The sequence below is a fragment of the Papio anubis genome, chromosome 2 (assembly GCF_008728515.1).
Source record: "Papio anubis isolate 15944 chromosome 2, Panubis1.0, whole genome shotgun sequence".
In the NCBI taxonomy this organism is placed as follows: Eukaryota; Metazoa; Chordata; class Mammalia; order Primates; family Cercopithecidae; genus Papio; species Papio anubis.
In genome coordinates, this window is record NC_044977.1 from 5,772,794 (window position 1) to 5,787,170 (window position 14,377).

Here is a 14,377-nt window from a genome sequence, read left to right on the forward strand (position 1 = left end):
CATGTTACCTATAGCAGGACTATATTTCCTAGTAACAGAGGAAGTTTAAGTGGCTTCTTTAGAAAAGTTAAATTTGTTCTGGCACCACATCCTGCTTCCCAGGGAATTAAAAATTTGATGAATTTTGTTACTTGATTAATACATGCAATCTTGTCACTGTAGACTCTTCACAGTAAAAATCTGTATTCAATTTACTTGCTCAGTAATTAGAAATACCAATGGCATAGAATATTTTGCTAAAGACAGAAAATATACCATTGAAATCCTGATTTTTAATACTTTGTATATCTGAATTCATTCTATAATACTGAGCTACACTGTAGGTTAAAAGTAGAAGAATAAAGTCAGAAAGATAAAGGGCCAAAAACAAATGAGACAAAAAAAAAAAAATGCAAGAGAGAAGAAAAAGGGACCTTAAAGCTAAGCTTGGAACAACAAAAAGTTAAAGGGAGAGATCCATTTGCTGGCTATGGGAGATGCTACAATCCTAACAGATTAATGACAGAGAAGTGTCCTGTAATATTCTTTTATCTTTTCTAATATGTTAGAGGGTCAAAGTTAACATTGTACTTTTTCATGTTTAATGTTAAATTTAGGGTTTTAGGTTGAAATTATTAACTGAATAAAGAAAAAGGAAGATATGACATAATACTAGGATACAAAAGAAAAACTCAAGATTTTTATTTGGATACAAATACAATGGGAAAGGAAAATGTGATGGCTGCCAGGAAAGCTAGTGTAACTTTAATTATATGAATAAGAGAGCAGCATCAAGATAAAGGAAGGTAATGGGGCTCTGTATGTCATACTTGCCAGACCATATCTAGAATACTCTGCTGTTAGTGTAGGAGGATTGTGAACAATGCTGGGTGCATTTTGATAAGGGAGATGCAATGCTAAGACGTCTGGGAAGTATCATGAGAATTTATTTAAGAAACTAGTGGAATCTGGTCTGGAAGAGGAAAAACCAGGGAGAGGTGGTAATCTAAGAAGCATGTTAAAAGCCTTTCTAATTTGAATAGCTGGCACATAGAACAGGTGTTAGTCCCAGAGTACAGAATTAATGCATTAAGATAACATTTTTAATTATTAAAAAACAATACTGTTTATCTTGTGAAATAGTGATATTCCTGGCACTGCAAAGTATTCGAATAACAGGTGATTATTTGTAAGAAATTTCTAGATGGGACTTCTGCACTGAACTGGGAGGGTGGAGCAGAGTCCCTCACAAAAGGAAGATGTTGTGATTTCAATCTCAGAGTTACGGCTGGCGTTATTAAAATATACTTAATTAGAAGGTGTGTTGTAAATTACATTGGAAATGTGCTCCTGCTCCCTTCCCGCTCCCCAAAACTTAAAATATATAAAGTAAAAATCATGATACAATTCTCCCATCACCTATATAGACCATTACATCTTCAATACTTTGTGAGTATTCAAAGAGAATTATTACAATGGAAATGTTCTCAGAGAAAGCAACAACATATGTGAATTTACTACTTGTTAACGGAAAGACATGAAAGAGATGGGTGGTAAGAATAATTAAGGTCCAAGTGGGCACAAATCTGTAGCAGGCAAAATGTAGGAAACAGGTCAACAAGGTTTCTTCATGTTTCTCTTGGAGACCAAATAGATGACCGAGGATCCAACTATAATTTCTATAAAGACATGGCTCAGTTTTCCAATGTCTGTATCATCACAACTTATAACGAGTACCGCTTCCAAAAGAGGTGACTAACGTAAAAACATTCAGTATTTATTTATTAAAGTAGAAAATGTTCATGTTAACAAGTACCTATAGACGTTTAAGCAGAAAACTAAATTTCAAAAAGACCGAATTTGCGTCAAGATTTTCAAAACCAAACCAGGCTTTCAAATATAGTGTAATTCTGTGTCAGTATATATAAACTAACATTTGGGGGTCTTACTGACGTATAGGGGTCACAGTAATACCCTATACTATATCATATAAATATAATACATATATTACTATGTATGCTTTCATAATATTCACTACTTGTTAAAGTTAATATATTAATATATTTTAGATAGATCCTTATAGCTTGCCCCAAGATTTTTCTCCTAAATATCATCATGGAAAACTCTATACATTTCCATTTGTTGACAATGATGAAATAATTTTTTAATTAAAATTTAAAATGTTTATGGGTATATAGTAGGCATATATATTTATGGGGTGCCTGAGATATTTTGATACAGGCATACAATATGTAATAATGACATCAGGGTAAATAGAGCATCCATCATCTCAAGTATTTATCCTTTTTTGTGTTACAAACATTCCTATTCCACTTTTAGTTGTTTTAAAATGTAGAATAAACTACTGTTGACTGCAGTCACCTTGTTGTGCTATCAAATATTAGGTCTTATTCATTCTGTCAAACTATGCTTTTGCAGCCAATAAGCATTCCAATTCCTTCTCACTAGCCCACTACACTTCTCAGCCTCTGGTAACCATCCTTCTACTCTCTTATCTCCATGAGATCAACTGTTTTAATTTTTAGCTTCCATAAATGAGTGAAAACATGCAAAGTTAGTCTTTCTATGCCTGGTTTATTTCACTAAACGTAACGACCTCCAGTTCCATCCATGTTGTTGCAAATAACACGATCTCATTCCTTTTATGGCTGAATAGTATTCCGTTGTGTATATGTACCATATTTTCTTTATTCATTTGTGTATTGATGGACACTTAGGCTGATTCCAAATCTTGGCTAGAGTGAACAGTGCTACAATAAAAGGGGAGTGCAAATATCTGCTCCATATACTGATTACTTTTGGGTATATACCTAGCAGAGGGATTGCTGGATCATATGATAGTTATATTTTTAGTTTTTCTGAGTAATCTCCATACTGTTCTCCATATTGGCTGTACTAACTGACGACCCCACCAACAGTGTATGCGGGTTCTACTTTCTCCACATCCTCACCAGGATCATTATTGTCTGTCTTTTGGAAAAAAGTTATTTTAACTGGGGTGAGATTTCTCACTGTAGGTTTCATTTGCATTTCTTTCGTGATCAGTAATGCTGAGCACCTTTCCATACACCTGTTTGCAATTTGTATGTCTTCTTTTGAGAGATGTATATTCAGATCTTCTGCCCGTTTTTAAATAAGATTATTAAATGTTTTCCTATAGTTTGAGCTCCTTATATATTTCTGGTTATTAATCCTTTGCCAGATGGATAGTTTGCAAATATTTTTTCCCATAATGTGGATTGTCTCTTCCCTTTGTTTTCTTTTTGTGCAGAAACTTTTTTACTTGCTGTCATCTCATTTGTACATTTTTGCTTTGATTGCTTATGCTTAGTTTAGGCATAAACTATGTCTAAGATTTCAACCTTTAATCCATTTTGATTTTTTTTTTTTTTTGTATATGATGAGAGACAGGGGTCTAGCTTCATTCTTCTGCACATGGATATCCAATTTTCCCAACACCATCTATTGAAGAAACTGTCCTTTCCCCATTGTATGTTCTTGGCACCTTTGTTGAAAATAAGTTCACTATAGATACATGGATTTATTTCTGGGTTTTATATTCTGTTCTACTGGTATTTGTGTCTGTTTTTATGGCATTACCATACTGTTTTGGTCACTATAGCTCTGTAGTATAATTTGAAGTCAGGTAATGTGATTGCTCCAGTTCTTTTCTTTTTGTGCAACATATCTTTTGCTATTCTGGGTCTTTTATGTTCAAGTAAAATTTAGGATTGTTTTTCCATTTATTTGATGAATATCATTGGTATTTTGATAGGGATTTGTAATTTCTTTCTTCACCTAGCCATGGATTGGTATGGTCATTGGTATATGGCCATTCAGGAGCATATTGTTTTATGTGCATGTGTTTGCATAATTTCCACAATTCTTGTTATTCATTTCTGGTTTTATTCCATTTTGGTCAGAGAAGATGCCTGATATTATCTCATTTTTTTTTGAATATTTTAGGACTTGCTTTGTGGCCTAACATACGGTCTATTCTTAAGAATATTCCATGAGCTGAGGACAACATGCCTTTTACAGTCATTGGATGAAATGTATCAGGTCCATTTGGTCTATAGTGCAGATTACATCTCATGTTTCTTTGTTGATTTTCTGCTGAAAGATCTGTCCAAAGGTGAAAGTAGGGTATTGAAGTCTCCAGTTATTATTGTATTGGGGTCTATCTCTCTCTTTAGCTCTAATAATATTTGCTTTATATGCACGGATGCTCCAGTGTGGGGTGCATATATAATTGTTATATTCTCTTGTTGAACTGACCCTTTGTCATTATATAATGACCGTATTTGTCCCTTTTTATAAGTTTTGTCTCAAAATCTATATAATTTGATGTCAGTGCAGCTACTCCTGCTGTTTTATGCTTCTCATTTGCACAGAATGTCTTTTTCCATCCCTTTATTTGTTAGTCTATGAGTGCTTTTATGGGTGAAGTATGTTTATTGTAGGCAGCAGATATTTAGGTCTTGTATTTTTATCCATTAAGCTACTCTATGTTTTTGGTTGGAGAGTTCAGTCCATTTACATTTAATGTTATTACTGATAAGGACTTATTGCTGCCATTTTGTTATTTGTTTTCTGGTTTCTTTTTTTTTTTTTTGTCTTCCTTCTTGTCTTCCTTGTTGTGAAACTGATTGCTGATATGTTTTAATTTCTTGCTTTTTACTTGTTTTTTTGTCTATCTGTGTGGAAGGCTTTTTGATTTGTGATTCTCATGAGGCTTGCAAGTAACATCATATAACTCACTATTTTAAACTGATGACAACTTAATTCTGATTGCAAAAACAAACAAACAAAGAGAAAAACTGATACAAACTCTACCCTTTAACTTCCCCCACCAGTATTTTAACTTGTTGTTCCTATTTATATCTTATTATAATGTCTATGTCTTAAAAAGCTGTTGTAGTTAGTTCATGCAACACAATTGAAGCCTTATCATATTCCATATTTGTCTGTGTACTTATTTGTCTGTGTACCAGTGAGTTTTGTGCCTTAAGGTGATTTCTTATTGCTCATTAACATTCTTTTCTTTAAGACTGAAGTACTCCCTTTAGCATTTCTTGTAGGTCAGTTTTAGTGTTAACAAAATCTCTCAGCTTTTGTTTGTCTGGGCAAGTCTTAATTTCTTCTTCATATTTGGAGGATATTTTTGCTGGATATAACATTCTAGGATAAAAGTTTTCTTTTCCTTCAGCACTTTAAGTATGCTATGCCACTCTCTCCTGGCCTGTAAAGTTTCCACTGATAAGTATGCTGCTAGATGTATTGGAGCTCCTTTATATGTTATTTGTTTATTTTCTCTTGCTGCTTTTAGGATCCCTTCCTCATCCTTGACCTTTGGGAAATTGATTTTTAAATGTCTTAAGGTACTATTATTTGGGTAAAATCTGCATTGTGTTCTATAACCTTCTTGTCCTTGAGTACTGATATCTTTCTCTAGGCTTGGAAAGTTCTCCATTACTATCTCTTTGAATAAACTTCTAACTGAATCTCTCTCTGTCTCTCTCTCTCTCTCCATCTGCTTTAAAGCCAATCACTTTTAGATTTGCTTTTTTGAGGCTATTTTCTAGATCCTGTAGGCCTGCTTCATTCTTTTTTGTTTTTCGTCTTTTCTATGCATTTTCAAATACCTTGTCTTCAAGCTCCCTAATTATTTTGCTTGATCAATTCTGCTGTTGAGAAACTCTGATGCATTCCTCAGTTTGTCAACTGAATTTTTCTGCTTGATTTTTTTAAAAGTATTTCAATCTCTTTGTTAAATTTATCTGATGGAATTCTGAATTCCTTCTCTGTTAAACTGCATTTCATCAAGATGCCTCACAAAACTGCTATTTCTTTTTTTTTTTTTTTTTTTTGTCAGAAAGGTCACCTATCTCTGTCACTCCAGGATTGGTTACTGGTGATTTATTTAGTTTGTTTAGTGAGTTCATGATTTTCTGGAAGGTAGTGATGCTTGTGGATGTTTGCCAGTGTCTAGGCATTGAAAAATTAGGTATTTATTGTAGCCTTCACAGCTCAGGCTTGTTTATATTGGTCCTTGGGAAGGTTTTCTAAGTATTTGAAGACTTGGGTATTGTGATCTAAGTCTTCAGTCATTGCAGTGTTATCTATATTAAGGGGCTCCACTCTTGTTGACTCATAGAGGTACTACCTTGATGGTCTTAGTTAAGATCTGAGATAATTCACCGGATTATCAGGCAGAATCTCTTGTTCTCTTCCCTTACTTTCTCCCAAACAAAGGTCGTCTCTCAATCCATCCTGGAGCTGCCTGGAATTCGAGGAAGGGGTGAAGCAAGCAAGTTCATTATCAATACCACTGGGACTGTGCTGGGTCCCACTTGAAGCCAGCAGAGTACTAGGCCTCACCCGAAGTCTCCGGTGACTATTGCCTGGGTACCAGTGATGTTTATTCAAAGGCCAAGGCTTCTTTAGTCAGCAAGTGGTGGGAGAGAGCATCCTGCCAGGCCTGGGTCTTTCCCTTTAGGGCAGTGTGTTCCCGTCTGGCCCAGGGTAGGTCTAGGAATGCCATGCTGGGGCTATGGCCTGGCACTAGGAACTTCAGAAACCTACTTCATGCCATATTTTACTGTGGCTGAGGTGGCACCCATATTGCAAGCAATGTCCTTTTCACTCTTCTCTTTCCTTTTCTCAAGCAGAAGGAGGCTCTCTCTCCATGGCCACCCTCACCCCAAGGCCATTGCAACCACAGCCTGGCTACTGCTGATGTTTATTCAAAGTCCAAGGGCTCCTTAGTCAGCAGTTGGTGAATTGTGCCAGACCTATGTCTCCTTTCAGGGCAGTGGGTTCCCTTCTGGCTCAGGGAAGGTTGAGAAATGACATCTAGGAGTTAAGGCCTAAAACTGGAGGCTTTAGGAGTCTGCTTGGCGCTTTATTTACTGTGGCAGAGCTGATCCCTAAGTTGCAAGATAAAGTCCTTTTCGCTCTTCCCTCTCCTTTCCTCAGGCAGAAGGAGTCTCTTCTCAGGGCCAGCATGCATATCTGGGAATGTGCTGGGTTACAACTGAAGCCAACACGGTTCTGGGTCTCATCAAAGGCCTGTGGTAATTGCTACTTGGCTACTTTACCTCGGTCATTAGGTAAAGAATTCTGCCAGGGCTGTGTCCTTCCCTTCAGGGAAGCAAGTTCCCTTAAAAGGCATAGGGTGGGTCTAGAAACGTCCTCTGAGAGCTGGGGCCTGAAATAGGGGCTTTAGGTCTCTGCTTGCTGTTTTATTTTACTGTGGCTGAGCTGGTATCCAAATTATAAGAAAAAGTCCTCTTCACTCTTCCCTCTCCTTTCTTGTGTACCCCACGTCCACTGGCTCTAAGTCCAGTACGACACCAGGACTTGCTCAGGAACTGCAGTCCTTGTGGCCTAGACTTTTGAATTTATCTGGAATCCCAGGGTACTTTAGCATGCAGTGCTGGGTCTAGCTGGAACTTAGGTTCCGAATGCTGGGACAGGCAATACCCCTCTGGCTAGGGCTGGGCCAAAGGCTGTCTTTGTGGGTGCTCGCTGAATTCTGCCCATGTTGCCTTCTGCTGTGACAGGGCAGCAATGAGTTCCAATGCAAAGTCCCACAATCACTGTGCTTTCCCTCCCCCAAGCAAACAGATTCTCTCTTTCCATGTCCTACATGGTGCTGCCAAGACGTGGGAGAGGGTTGGTATAGGGAATTCAAGACTGTCCTTCTTACCCTCTTCCATGCCTCTTTGCTTGAAATAATGTTAAAATGAGGTGCTGTGATTGCTAACCTCATTTCTGGTTCTTATGAAGGTACTTTCTTGTGTGGATAGTTGTTCAATTTGGTGTTCCTGAAGGGAGGACAACCGTTGTAGAGTTCTATTCAACCATCCTGCTCAAATTTATATTTTCTATTCCCCCAACTGGTTACCTCTCCTGGCTTTGCTATCCTCAGGAATAATACCACCAGCATTCTTTCTATTGTTCAAAGTGAAACCTTACATTTTCCCTTCTTTACTCCATGTCCAAACAGATCCTGAGTTCCTTCACTACAAGGGCTTCATAAACTTTTTCTATTCTATTGCCATTATTTTAGTTCATGCCCTAATTATCTTTTAGGTGTACTGCAATTTCTCATAATTAATATCTGTACTTCCAATCTCTTTCCTCATGAAAGCTCCCTTACACACTGGTACATGAGAACTTTTACTAAAGCCTACATTTTTATCAAGTAGCTCCCTAGTCAAAAACCTGCAGCAATTCACTATAAAATCATAGAAAAAAGACTAATTAATATGGCATTAAAATCTTCTATTATGTGATCTCCATCTATGTTTTCAGCTTTATCTCTTAATACTTCTTTCTATAGTCATCATTCTCCAATTAATCCATTGTACTGTCCATTATCTAAGAATAGTCTATGATTTCTAATAGCTGAAATGGTTTTCTTCATTTTTTCCTGCTATAATCTTGTTCATTTCCCAAATCTAGGCTTAAAAGTCTTTGTCTTAATCTCAGTATCTCTCTCCTTCTCCCTTGCCATTTATTTTTTCATTTTTCTTGTCCTTTGTTCTCCCATGGAACATTCTTGCTCCTTGTTCCTTTTCCACTTATTGCATTAAGACTTACATCACAGTTTGGGTTTCATACATTTCTTTCCCTCTACTTAAGGGTCAAGGACAGTGCTGCAAAGATATAACAAAGGTTGCAGTAGATGCCAGGTATTCTGTAAATCTACTTTGGTATGATTATATTATATTACACTACCAAGTATAGAAGGGTTTAGTCTAGGAGCATTACTTTAGCACTCTGGAGGTGAGAAGGATCACATACAAATTGCTACGTGTCTAGTATTTGTTTGGATTTTTTCATGGAAACGAAGAGGACATTTGTTTCCCAGAATAGTACTGTACTCTTTAGTGTAGATAACCCATCACATTGATTTATTCGTAGGCATAAAGAGACAGACAACACAGCACATTCTGTAGGTTAACTGGGGCACATTTGTGCTATCTGTCACAACTACAGCCTCCTCTCCTAGATGCTCTGATGTTATGTGGAGCTGGGTGGGAAGAAAGTAGGGAACCATCTCTCTCTGCCCTCAATGTCATGAGCAGCACAAGGTGGTGACAGATGCTGCAGGCTACTTACTAAAAAGCACTGGCTCTTTTCTCTTACTGTCAGAGTAAAATTCTGTCTGGGTGTGTCCACTTTACCAAGGGATGTCTTCCTGAGGCTTGGGGGGTAATTCCTGATTAAGCCACTCATGGTAATAATCATTTTTCTTCCTAGAAAATTTTTCTGGGAGATGTAAGACCCAACTTTGGTCCATAAAATATGAAAGAAATTTTGCTAAAGAAGTAGCTTCACTGTTGAAGAGATACACAAAAAAATCTGTCTGCATTTTGTTGTGTCTGAAGGTGGGTGACACTTGGAGTCATGGCTCTTATCTAATGATTATTAACAGGGGCCACCATTTGGACATTGCTGGCACCCTGAGAATTGAAAGCAAAAAGAATGAACTGGGGAACCTGATACTGTCACAGTGCTGGGGAAACTAGACTTTAGGATTTTTGTTAAGTGACAAATACATTTTCCTTATTATTTGAGCCAGCTGAGTGGGAGGGTTTCTTTATTGTAGCTGGAGACACCCTGACACATAGGACTTCATGTGGGCATCAGGCACCTTGTTCAGGTGGCAGATCACTGTTAGGGCTTCAGGGGACAAGCACATTATTTCTACTGTCTGCTGGAAAAATTGGGCTGATCTGTTGCTAGGTCCTGAATCTGTCATTTTTTTTTCATGGATCTAGTAAAATGTCTTTAAAATATACTGTATATTTCCTTTGTAATAATATCAAACTTACAATGACTAATGTTTATCTCCTTTACTAGTTTAAAAGCTCTATGAGGGCAGTGACTGTATCTGCTAGGAGAATTCCTGTATTTACAGTAATTAGCTCCGAGTCGTCACAGAGGTGTTCAGTAAACAGGTACTCAGTAAGTATCTGTGAAATGCATGAAAGAAAGAGTAAACGAATACACAGAGAACATCAAAAACATCCTTCCTGGTTATTTCTATTGCTCACATTGCCCCTGCCTTTCCTTCTGACCAATTCAGGCCTACAAAGGTATGCCATGTCTTGAATTTTAGGGGAAGAAACAGAAAAAGGAAGGAAGCTATCATTACAACTATTGTTGCTCTCTCCCACGGAGTGGAGGAAAGGAAACAAGTCTCAGAGGTAACTTACAAAATATTTTCATAGAGTAAAACTACAGCCGTATCCCATATTGCTTACTGGATCTAAACAGCATTTAAGAAATGTTATTTCAGAAATGTTCAGTTACACTTTTTAAAGCCTGGTCCCCTAAGTCCAGAGCCTCTGCTATTGTCTCAGGAGACTTCATTTACTGTCTTCTGTGTTGGTGGATGTGGGGACCTGGACAGCAGGGCTCCGTATTGAAACCTTCAAGACAGCAAGATCCACAGCTCTTTCCTTTGATGTGAACCACGTCTGCACTAACCTCTCTGTTTAAAGCCAAAATGAAGCTTAGGAATAATTCAGTATAACTGAGCTGAGCAAAGATTTATCCACCAACTGTTTCAAGTTCCTCATTTTTCAGATGAGGAAAATCAATGTTTCTGTTATCAAGATCAACCTTAGTCTTTTTTTTTGTCCTATAATATAATAAAGAAGTGAATGTGGACAGTTATATTCACTTGTAACAAAAAGGATATTTCCCTGGCAATGCTGTTCCAACTCGGTAGTCAGTGTAGCTCTTGCTTGGATGGAAGTTGAAAATGAAAAGAAGACCTGCTCTTTCAAAAGCAATGATCTTATTGCCTTCATGTTTTTCACTCACATAGGCCTGCAAGAATTAATACACGTATTACATTTAAATAATATCTAGATACTGCCACAAGTACCTTATTTTTCGTCTTTCTCAATAGTCTGGTTATTAAACCCAAAATAAGTATTTCAGAACACTATATTTTTTTGAACATGTTACAATTTTGCTATACTTAACTGTGAACCAAGAACAGTCTCAAAAATTGCTTAGTGTTGTATACAGAGCTCACCAGCCACTTGCCGACCTCATAGCTCAAATAGAGAACTAGTATTGTGGCTCAGGTTTTAAGTAAAACCATGGTACCCATACATACTACAAAGTGTTTGTATATATTAGATCTAATAAGTGAATTTTCTGTAAGACTTCTAGTCTCCAGCTTAATGCGGTTAGGTATATAAAATTACTTTTCAAAATGTAATGTAACATTGTTATTTTAACGTAGTTTCTGAAATTATAGCTCTCTTAACCATTTTCCATTTTTACCCAACTTTGTCAGATTCAATGGCAACCTAAAGTCAATTACAATACTTTTTTTCTTAATAAAAAGATAAGGTCTGAAAAGAAATTATATCTGTAAACTCTCTTCTTTTATTCATCATCATGTATTTTCAGTTGGCTGTGAAAAGCCTTTGCTTTTCCAACTCCATCCTCACTCAGCCCGAGCTCTGAGAGGACTTATTGCCGTGCATGTCATCAGCAGCAGCACTCTTGGTAATTTAGAAAGTGAACTAAAGCTCTAGAGTAAACGGGGTGCCTTATGGTATTCAACACTGTTCCTATTGAAAAGGAGCATCATTTTGCTCTCTCCTCTGGAAACAGCATTTCTAATAAACGTGATTAAGGCATTCATGTCATGGAGCAAATCTTACTAAATATATAAATACCTTTGCTCAGCCATTAAAAAAAAAAAAATCATAGACACCAAAGTAAAAACACATCAACAGTAATTTCAAACAGCCCCAGTATAAAGTAAATGGATTATAACAAAGACATATTACATGTTAATTTTTGCCAAGAAAAAAGAAGCCTGTATAAAATTTTCACTTGTTAATTACATTTTCTAAAATTTGTTGAAAACTGAGACGTTAATTCCAGAGGACAGACAGTCTCATGAAAAACACAAAACAGCATGCAGGTATAAGGGCATCTATTGAAATTACAAGTTAGAGACCAGTAAAGAAGAGAAAAAAAAAGAAATAAAGAAATCTACATGTTGTCAAAGTAGTTTCTTTATGACAGCATAATTATTTACATAAAAAAGTGGTCAAAACAATTAAGATGTTTCCACAGCAATTTCCAAAATGGGTTCCCTGCAGAACTTTTATTGTTTATTTTCACCAATAAAAATACAAATGACTAAATTTAAACAGTAACAACAAACAAACCAGGAAACTAAGCAGGCCATTATGTTTAAGATTTTCATTATCAATTGGAGAGACTTCAGTGGCATGTTTTGACAACCTGAAGTATGTTACAGGACACTACACACTGAATAATAAAATGCTGTTTAAAAGACCTGCATATGGATTGAAATCAGTTGCCATTCTAAGCATGTTCATCACTGGTGACTAAAACACAGCATTCAGAGTAAAGAGCTTACCTGTGGAGCTGAAAGCCAACCACATCTTTCTTCCAATCTATTCATATCCCTGTCAAAATTATTTAGGAACTTGTAGCGAAGAAGGTCATCATCAGTTAAATGAAACTGCCGTCTGGCATAATGGTAACTCTCATTATTTCCTTTTCTTGGGAAGTCTAACCATTCAGGATGCCCAAATTCATTACCTGCATTCAAACACAAATGTAAATGTCACCTGGTAATATTAGAATTTCTTACTAATAATAAATCAATAATTATACGTTTTTAATGTTTTTAAAATTCAGTTTAGGCTATCATTTACTAGACCTGTGTCCTGCGAATGATGTACAGGTGTAGCTCAAAAATAGCATGGTCTAGCACAGAAAGAACCACATTTGGACTCAGAAGCCCGGGGTCCAGCTTCAGTTTGGCTGCTCATTACTTGTGGCACATCCGGTTTCCTCAAGCACAAACTGAAGACAATTATTGATGCCATACTTATTTCATTTCTGAAACAATCTCTGAGATCTCAGAGTAATTTCTGAAATCTCGATTTCTATAATCTCTGAAATCTGTACAACGCTTGACAATTTCCAAAGGCTTTGTATGTAGGTTATTTTTTGATCCTCAAAGGAACTCTCTATTATATTCATTCCACAGACGAGAAATCCAAAGCTCTGCCGGTTAAAAGACTCGCCCAGCTTCACACAGTGGGAAAGCAACCATTAAAATTGAGTTCCTCCCAATAAAATCCAGTTTTTCCTACCACATCACATTAGGCAAATACCTTATAAACTTCAGCTGCTAAGGAAACTCAAGCCATTACTTTTATTATTAACTTTCCATATTTCTTTTTCAGATCTATTTGTTACTACTAGATATGTACCTTTCATTTCAAGTGTGCCCGAATGCTTACGCTTATTCTTCTGTGTGTACAGCTGAGAGCCCTGGCTGGGGATCTATATAATATTATCTCTCACTATAATGATCAGAACCAGGAACCCAATAAACTTAAAAAATAAAATAAAACAGTAACAAATACGTAGTTTCCATTCCGAGAAGCAATTTTAGATATTAGTCATCTAACCAATTGGTTCTTATTGTTGCCCTCAAGTTCCATCTCTACTTTAAGCCTTCTTTTCTTTCCCTAAAAATTAAATGCTACTTTCCAAAATTTTCTTTCATGTGCTACAATTAATTATTGCTGTGATTTTCTAATTAGTGCTACAAATTTCTAATTAATGCTGCAAATTTCTAATTAATGCTATAAATTTCTCCAACGAGTTAGAAAGTATCACAGCCAATACAAATGTGTCCTACTTCAAATAAACTGCATAGTAATATTATAATAAATAAAAACGAATAAGCTAGGATGTAATTCAAAATAATTTACTGCAGAGGTGCTTTAAATAGTGAAGTTTGCTAAGAAATTCTGCAACTTACATTTAACTTTTCAGGACCACATTCATCCAAACAAAAATATCATCCAAATAAATAGGTGTATAGCAGTTTCTTAAAAATAAAAGGGTCTACAAACATTTTGCTTAATTCAAATCTCAGTCTAAATGATATTTCTTATGATGTTGTCCACAGCATGTCATAGCAGAGAGCCGACTTTATGAGGCTATATTTACTTTTGGATGCTTTAAATTGACACGAGGAATGTCCCTCTGCTGTATTTAAAGGTCCTGCCTAGGTCTAAAGTCTGATTCACACCAGCCCAAGGTATACCCATGGCACAGCTTACTCCTTCAACCATGAAACTAGCAAAATAATGTACCTCTGGAATTGCAACTGGAGCAATCTTTACTGATAATGAAGGGACTTCCAGTCTGGGAACAAGTATATGTCCACATACCAATCCAATGACTAGTGGGATTTTAACTAGTCGGTGATTTACGAGAGACTAGAAACGCCATGAGGTAGAGATAGTATGTTAGCCTACAAACTGGATCCAGGCTTCCTATA

The 14,377-nt window shown here is 36.6% G+C and overlaps 1 protein-coding gene across 5 annotated transcripts in view; it reads right to left on the reverse strand.

Annotated features, from left to right (window-relative positions):
• Nucleotides 1-14,377, reverse strand: part of GBE1 (1,4-alpha-glucan branching enzyme 1) — a 266,685-nt gene that overhangs the window by 31,162 nt on the left and 221,146 nt on the right. For all 5 annotated transcript variants that reach the window (XM_009198200.4, XM_021933937.2, XM_003893800.4 and 2 more), the window contains 2 exons: nt 12,431-12,615; nt 10,718-10,848 (listed from right to left, as the gene is read on the reverse strand). In XM_009198200.4, coding sequence (XP_009196464.2) covers nt 10,718-10,848; nt 12,431-12,615 — 316 coding nt within the window. The remainder of the gene's footprint in view (nt 1-10,717; nt 10,849-12,430; nt 12,616-14,377) is intronic.